Source organism: Bidens hawaiensis, unplaced genomic scaffold, assembly GCF_021521415.1.
Source record: "Bidens hawaiensis isolate Kalapana, Puna unplaced genomic scaffold, B.hawaiensis_p1.1 tig00073109_1, whole genome shotgun sequence".
Taxonomy (NCBI): domain Eukaryota; kingdom Viridiplantae; phylum Streptophyta; class Magnoliopsida; order Asterales; family Asteraceae; genus Bidens; species Bidens hawaiensis.
Genome location: NW_027502739.1, coordinates 59,453 through 67,607, shown reverse-complemented (window position 1 = coordinate 67,607; position 8,155 = coordinate 59,453). Strand labels below are relative to the sequence as shown.

The 8,155-nt window shown below is 34.3% G+C and overlaps 1 protein-coding gene across 1 annotated transcript; it reads right to left on the bottom strand.

Annotated features, from left to right (window-relative positions):
* Positions 1 to 2,625: 2,625 nt before the first annotated feature.
* LOC143606134 (large ribosomal subunit protein eL19y-like) lies at positions 2,626 to 5,633 on the bottom strand. Its single transcript, XM_077082005.1, has 4 exons — positions 5,470 to 5,633; positions 3,747 to 3,869; positions 3,279 to 3,592; positions 2,626 to 2,898 (listed from the first exon to the last, which is right to left on the bottom strand). The coding sequence occupies exons 1-4, from the start codon at positions 5,579 to 5,581 to the stop codon at positions 2,833 to 2,835; spliced, it is 615 nt and encodes a 204-aa protein (XP_076938120.1). The 5' UTR covers positions 5,582 to 5,633; the 3' UTR covers positions 2,626 to 2,832.
* Positions 5,634 to 8,155: the final 2,522 nt, after the last annotated feature.

Genomic DNA, 8,155 nt, shown 5'->3' with positions numbered 1-8,155 from the left:
TTTTGCATAATAATAATAACAACTAACACACTATTAGCATTTAGCACACCTGCACAAAAATAAATTACATGTTTTAGAGATGATTGGTTTTGCTTATATCTTTACTGCGCTTTAAACTAACAATAAGTTGTTTTGAGTTAGGAGTGTAAATGAGCCATGTTGTCCATGAGCTACTCGAGATTGGCTCAATAAAAGCTCAAATCGAGCTGGGCATACACGAGCTCGAGCCTAAAATAAATTTGATTAATAAACGAGCCCAAGCTGGCTCACTAGCCTATTGTTTATATATAAAGTTATGATTAAACAAATTAAATTATTAATATTATTTTATATATAACTTATAACTATAATACAAGAAAAAATTATTAAATATATAAATTAATCAATATATATTAAACGGGCCAAGCCGAGCTTTGGAGCATAGCTAAAAACGAGTCGAGTTCGGCTGGTTTACACCTCTAAACTGAGGGTATTTGGGATTGTATCTAAACCTCTTGACCAATTATTTGTGATTTACTTACCTGTTTTAAATAAGCAATTTGAAGATAACCAATTATGCATTCTAGTTGTGTGCAAGAAACCGAATAACCGATCCAAACCGAAAAAACCGAACCGAAACTAAAACCGACGGTTTAGTTTTATGTTTTTTGTAAAAACGGTTACGAATGTAATAAAAACCGAAAAAACCGGCCCGAACCGAATACCTAAATTTTTATTTTTTTATTTTTAAGTAATTTATAAGAATTTAACAAATATGTAACTCAAATATTTTTTGGTCAAATATATAGTAGTCTATTAATTAACAATTAACAAAATTATTTATACCTAAATTCATTATTTTCGGCCTAAAATTTTCAAGCTCAAATGACAAAAACCGAAACCGAACCAAAACAAAAACCAAAACCGAACAGTTTCAAAAATTCAAAAACAAAAGTTTAGGTCTTTAGCCAAAACCCGCACCGAACCGCACCATGCACACCCCTAATGCTTCTATGTGAAATGAAGAAAGCTTATTTCAGCAAATAATCAGATTACAAAATCTTAATAAGCAATCAAATTATAAGTGTTTTATCCAAACACAGTATACAGATAACCAGATTTAACATGTGTAGCCAAACACCCCCTAAACTCATCATTGTAAATCATTCCCAAACAGAAACGTATTTAATGATGCATTGTTCAAATTTTATAAAAATAATAAATAAATATTAGCAATTACCGGAGGCGGACGGTGGCTAAGGGTGGTGATGGTGTAATTATAATTAGGGATAAGGTTTTCCAGGACCAGGATAAGATATCCTTGTTCGGAATAAGAGTAACATGAAGCCCAATCAAGCCCAGTTAAAATAGCTTAGGAATCCGTTTTTACAAAAACTATGTGTAAAATCTGATTTTATAATCTGTTTTTCTATAACGATGTGGTATAAAAGTCTATAATATGAAAATATAATATTGTTTGTTTTATAAACTGGATATCGTCTGTGTAGTCTATGTAAACTGAAATTAGTTACATGCCATACATATCACAGTAGACAGAAGTCATTTAACGTTTGTAGATTGTTAAAATAATTGGCGGTGGTGTACGAACTATGGAAGTTGGTGATGGTGGACGATTGTGGTAGGTGGTGGTGATGGACGGTGGTTGCGCCTGCAAACATAAGCCCATTGCAGATATTTAAGCAAAACAAATAGAACCTAAACAAACACATAAATGTTAACCACTTAAAGCAAAACAAAAAAGATCGAAAGGGAGCGAGACGATAACAAACTTTCGCAAACCTGTTGCACTAAACTACGAAATGAAAAGGTGACCTGATCCGCATACCGCAACTTCAAATTCTCGCATGATTTGTTGATAGCAGAATCGTTTTAAAATGTTTCGTTTTAAAATGGTTTTGGAACAGAGGTTGGCAAATAGACCGGTTAACCGAAACGACCTGCGAATCAAACAGAAACCGAAAACCGGTTTGTAATTTTCTCTATCAAAGCCGGTTAATCGAACCGAAACCGGTCAAAACCCGAATCAAAACTGATCATAAACCGGTTTGTGTGCCTCTATTTTGGAATGTACCGACTTAAACCGGTTTATTGAGACAGAGTGCTTGATAGATATAATGAGAGTTAAAACAATGAGTGGTTTTGGGGTAAAAGTCAAGTCGATAAAGCTCGGCTAGGAACGTGCAATAGGAAAGCTTAAAACGCAAATGTGATTTCATACTACTTTTCAAACATAATATGATTGAATGCATATTGGTAATAGTATAGAGATGGCTTGATTCAAAATGTGAATCGCTTTCTATAGTATTCAATGTGCATTATGTTCAACATTACTACTTTGTAAGACATCCGAGATGAAAATGCGATAGTGTTACCGGAGTCTACAGATGTGTGAATCTCAACTAGGAGTTACTTTGTGAAATTGTATCAGATCATCAATTGTTAGTGATGTGGATTTGTACTTGTAACAGTAATTTAATATTCACAGCTCTATATTTGAAAACTAAACTCTGTACTCGCGGTCATTTAATAGTTAAGATTGCTGAAAATTATTGTAAAAGTCAAATAAATGTAAAAATACAACATAACAAACATATAAATAAGAAGACAAATTAATTGTATGATTGTATCAAGAGTTTTAATCTCTTGGAAAAAAAAACATTCTCAAACAAAACAAAATAAAATTAAATTATAACAAACAGACGACTAAAATTGACCATAAAGAGGTAGAGAATCTCACTTCTTCGATTTCTTGATTGCCCTGAAACAGAATTCATTTTAATAAAAACAAAATAAACGATATGAAGTAGCAACATAACAAAATCACATCGAAACTCACTGTGTAGGTGCTGCAGTGGCAGAAGCAGCCACAGGGGCAGCTGGTGTTCGGTCTTGTGGACCCTGAAAACAAAGAGTCATACGAAATGATTAGTTAACGGACAAAAACATTTAAGGTAGGCACGAAAAAAGGCTGATTTGTTTATTGTAAATCTTAAACAAATACAGTATAAGTTAGTAGTGCATAAGCGTGTAAATGAAGCAAGTCGCTCATGAGCAACTCAAGATCGACTCGCTAAAAGCCTGAATTAGTTAACCAGCTCAGGTCAGAGCCCGAGCCTAAAAACTAGCTTGTTTATAAAAACAAGCCAAGCTTCACTCAAGCTATTGGACAGATTTTGTATAAACATATACTTAAAAGCTCTATAAAATTGTGTAAATATACCAGTTATTTTAACTTTAATTAACTGACATGAAAGAAAATAGAATACGTATATATATACCTGGGCCAATCGTTCTTCTCTTCGAGCCAACTTCCTTTCTCTACTGGCCTTGTTCTTTGCACGTTTGGCTTCGAACTGGTCAGATAAAGTCTTTTCACGGGCCTTTTCAGCCTTTGATTTGTGGATGCTTTCCATTAGCACACGCTTGTTCTTAAACACGTTACCCTTAACTTTCATGTACATATCATGGTACATATGCTTGTCAATTTTCTTTGCCTCGCGATACTTTCGAAGTAAACGCCTCAACACGCGCATCCTTCTCATCCATAGAATCTTGGTTGGCAACCTTGCCTCCCTGGTACCCTTGCGCTTACCTAAAGGTTATAATAGTAATAACATAAAGACAGACATCTTAAAAAACTTAATAAAAATTTTATTTATGGCACTAGCCATTCACCTGGTGATAAAGCTTCAGAAACAAAACACATAAACATCTTTAACTAGGGATAAACAGAAATTAAAAAATACCGTATCCAGAATGACGGCCCTTTCTCTTGGCCTCCTTCATTCGGCGAGCACGAGATCGAGAGTGAATCTTGGTTGGCTTCCTGATGATGAAACCATCCTTGACCAACTTCCTGATGTTTTGACCTGCAGTCAAGGAGCAACAAAACAACTAAAAGTGAGCATTACATGATATATATATATATATAAGCACATAAACCTAATCAGCACCATAAATTAAAAACAACATAATCAAGAACAACTCATCATCTAAAAGATTAAAAAAAACACAATTTAGTTAATAAAAATAGTACTGAGCCATTTACTGTTATAACAGACATTGAATCACCTATGCTTAGTTCTTAGTAACAGGTGAACTTAAAAATACATCTGCCACAATTTAGCAATAAAATTAAAAATAAAACTGTGCAAATATGCATGTAAAATCTAAACAAGCTAATTATCAAACCGACTTCATCCGATGCCTGATGCAGCATTGTCACAAAAAGTTTATCCAGAGTAAATAATAAGCTTAATTTATAAAGTTGGATTAGCATATACAAAACCATATCGCAAATATTAACTTCAATTTAGATACTTTGGATTAGTAAACAATAAGTTTAATTTAGATATTTAGATTAGCCAACTTAAACTCTAATAAGTTAATTTCATAAACACATAAATAATTGGACGAGCAGATACATAACCATACCACAGATAACAAGTTCAATTCATAAACAATAACCAAGCAATTCGCCATAACAAAGATAACAACTACAGCTCACAAAAATTTTAACCAGACATATATACACAATAGGCTTAATTTGTAAACAATAACCGATTCTATCATCACAATAATAACACAGGTAGTAAAAAGTAAAAACATATCACAAGAATTACGTGGACAAATATACATAACGCAAATAAATAACAAGTTTAATTTCTGAAAATTAACCAATGAAATCATCACAACAACTACACTTATATCAAGTACAGCTCACCATGGTATAAAAATGCGTTCCAAGACGCGCCTCGAAGCTCACGCCTTGGCAGCCTCGGTGGAAAAACGCCTTAGAGGCTTAGCCTCATAAGGGTAAACTAAAACCTAAGCCTCGACCTTTGCGAGGCGGTGAGGCTTAAACCTCTCAAGAAGTTGTAAAATATGCCAAAATTTTTTATTTTTTGGACCTCTTTTTTGTTGAATTTGGTATTAATGGAGCTACAAGGCACTTCTATACATTTTTAATTTTTTAATATTAGTGTGATTTTGTTGGATTATATATATATATATATATTTAATTATGTTTCGAGGCTTACACCTCGGTCCGCCTCGGGGCTCGTTTCCGCCTTTTTAAACCTTGCAGCTCACACAAATTTTGAACAAATACATAAACAGAACACATGTATTAAGCTTAATTCATAAACAATAACTGATTCTATCATCACAACTATAAGTTTCATTTCTAAACAAATACATATAATAATTACAGCTTGTTTGACCTAACACATCAACAAATCGTAACGTTATAAGCTCAATAATAACCGAGTACATCGGCATAACAACAATAGCGATAACAATAACTAGAGCTCACAAAACACGTAAACAAATCGTAACGTAACAAACTCAATACCTTAATCAATAACCGATGCTATCAATTATCAGAAAAATAATAAAAACGTTCGGTATATACTTATATATAGATAACTAACGAAACTGAAAATGAACGAGTGTGAAGTGAATACATACGAGAATTAGCCATGGAGATCTCATTGCCTTCGTTCGGATCGAGCCAGACCTTGCCTCTACCGCACTTGAGGACGCTAGCGGCGAGCCGCTTCTGTAGCTTCAGTGAAACCATAAGTTTGTTGGTTAGTTGTACGGCGGCTAGGGTTTTGAGTGGTAGATGATAATATGGTCTATATCATTATGAATCAATAACCGTTTTCCGTTAGTTAGATGGGCTCGGTTTGCTTCTATATTGATAACGGCCCACTGGACTTTCGTTCGTGTAAGGAGTGCATTAACCGGGTAGAGCCGTAGAGGTGGAAAAAAAAACTATAACCCGAAATAAAAACCCGGAACCGGTTTTTTAAATACTCGGGTTTTTAATACATGTATCCGAACCTACCCGTAGGGAACGGATAGGCCATGCATTTCGAAACTAAAACCCGAACCGGACCCGATTGGTACCTGGTAATACCCGAGAACCCCAACCGGTTCCATACCCGGAACCAGGTTTTTCCAATGCCCGAAACCGGGTATTTCAAATATGTATACCCGAAAAATACCCCTAAAAAGTGCAAACTTTTAAAAAAAATCGAATATATACCCGAATATACCCGGAAAAAAGCCCGAAAAAACCTAAAAATACGGTTTTTTCAATACCCGAAAATAGGGTATTCAAATACCAGATTTTTGAATACCCGGTTCTATACTCGACCCAAACCCTACCAACCCGATGCATAGGGTATGGTTTTTAGAGACAATACCCGGACCCGGACCCGAACCCGACCCCGACTCAGGTATTACCAATACCCGATTTTCCAATACCTTGTCATACCCGAACCCGGTTCCATACTCGAACCTGGGTATTTGAGAAACCCGATTTGTGCACCTCTAGTGGTAGAGTTGCACAAACCAAGTATTTTCGGGAATAGAAGTCAAGAGCCGGGTTGGATAAAAACCGGTTTCGGGTATGGTCGAATATTTGACCGGGTTTTTATCGGGTTTCAGGTAGGTTCGGTTCCAATTTCGGGGAGAACCCCAAAATCCAATCCGTGCCAGTCAACTGTGCAAATACAAATGTATAATTTTCCTCATTATTTGATAAGGTGTGTAGTGACGGATGTAAAGGAAAAGCTCAGGGGTATCCCAAACTTTTTTTTTTCTGAAACTATTGGCAATCTAATTTTGCAAACAATTTATAGTTCATCGATCAATTTGGTTTTTTCAAGGTTGGAAGCGGGTGCAAATGATAGTTGAGGACTAATTTTGCAAATAGTTAATAGTTAGTGTATCATTTTGAAAATTGTAGTTTGGGGGAAAATGTGGACGGCATGTTTAGAGCCTGTGTTGGTAAAGTCCAAACAATTTATAGTGAAACTTGATAGCCACACGGTCCACACCAACAATTTCAAGTGATGTTATCAAACTGCTGAACATAATATATACTAGTTTTCTAAGAATACTAAAAACCTTAAATATTTGGACTTCGTCGACAAAGTTGAGGGATAGCCTGGGTTACTCTGAACCCTACCTAAATCCGCCCTTGTAGGTGTGATTACACATATGTTAAAGTGAAAACTTAGGGTATGTGATTAGGCAAGCATAATCTTAGCACGTCCTATTTATTAAGCTAGTTAGATATAACACATGTTTATTAAACATATTATCCTGAAAACCCTTATTTTTGTATTGGGATTTGAATTGTGATTTATACTTAAATTATGACAAGTCATAAAACTTCTTATTTCATAATAGCGATTACTTTGGTGTCGGTCTAGTTGTAGTTCAAATACGTGAATGGAAACACTTTTGAATCTTTTATATAACCTAAACAAATGAAATATTCTATGTATAGGTGAGTATGCATGTGTTGATTAATACATTTGATTTTGACATTATCAAAATAAGGTTAATACTTGGTGGATTATTTTAATATATACACACAAGCAACAAAAGCTAGAATAGTCTTCGCCTAGGTGTTCCTATTTTAATGAGTAGTTAGAGTGTGAAATTGATTATCAAACATTTAATCTCTATACAGTGCAACATTTAGTTGTTAAGAAAAAGAGCCTTTATCTTATAGTTTATTTATAACTATTATTTTGACAGGTCACAAATTTTAATTATATTTTACACGTATATAAAATGGATGTGAACCAACACTGTTTAAAAAGTTTGTGACTTTGCAGCTCGCTAGAAACTCGTCTGAAAATAGCTTGAAAAAAACTATGCCAAAAAAAAGCTCAAATCTAAATGAGCCGGCTCGGCACGTGGCTTGGCTCGTTTAGAATAAACCCTAAATTTTAATATTATAATAATAATAGTAGCATACCATATATATATATTACATATATTATGCCATCCAAGATTTAAACATTAAAAAAAAGAAACAAAAATAAAAAATAATGATGAGTTTTAAAGCTTATAAAACTTATATAAATTAATGTTAAAAATATATATTTTTGTAGTTTATATATCAATATCCGTAAAATAAATAAATAAAAAGTTTAAAAAATATTGACGAGCTCGGCTCGACTTTAACGAGCCGAGCTCGAGCTTGATTTTGCATTTGATAAAGTTAACGACCCCGAGCTCGAGCCAATTAACTCGTTTAAGCTGGAGCCCAAACCCAAGCTGACATTGGCTTGGCTCGACTTGATTATTACCCTAAAAATAACTACTTCTCCTCTCCACTATAAAATTAAAT

Excerpts from the sequence above, each read along its gene's own strand:
- LOC143606134 (XM_077082005.1), bottom strand. The coding sequence starts at position 5,581 with ATGGTTTCACTGAAGCTACAGAAGCGGCTCGCCGCTAGCGTCCTCAAG. Across the intron at positions 3,593-3,746 it reads GGGCCGTCATTCTGGATACG|GTAAGCGCAAGGGTACCAGG; the intron begins GTATTTTTTAAT and ends TATAACCTTTAG. Across the intron at positions 2,899-3,278 it reads GAGAAGAACGATTGGCCCAG|GGTCCACAAGACCGAACACC; the intron begins GTATATATATAC and ends CTTTGTTTTCAG.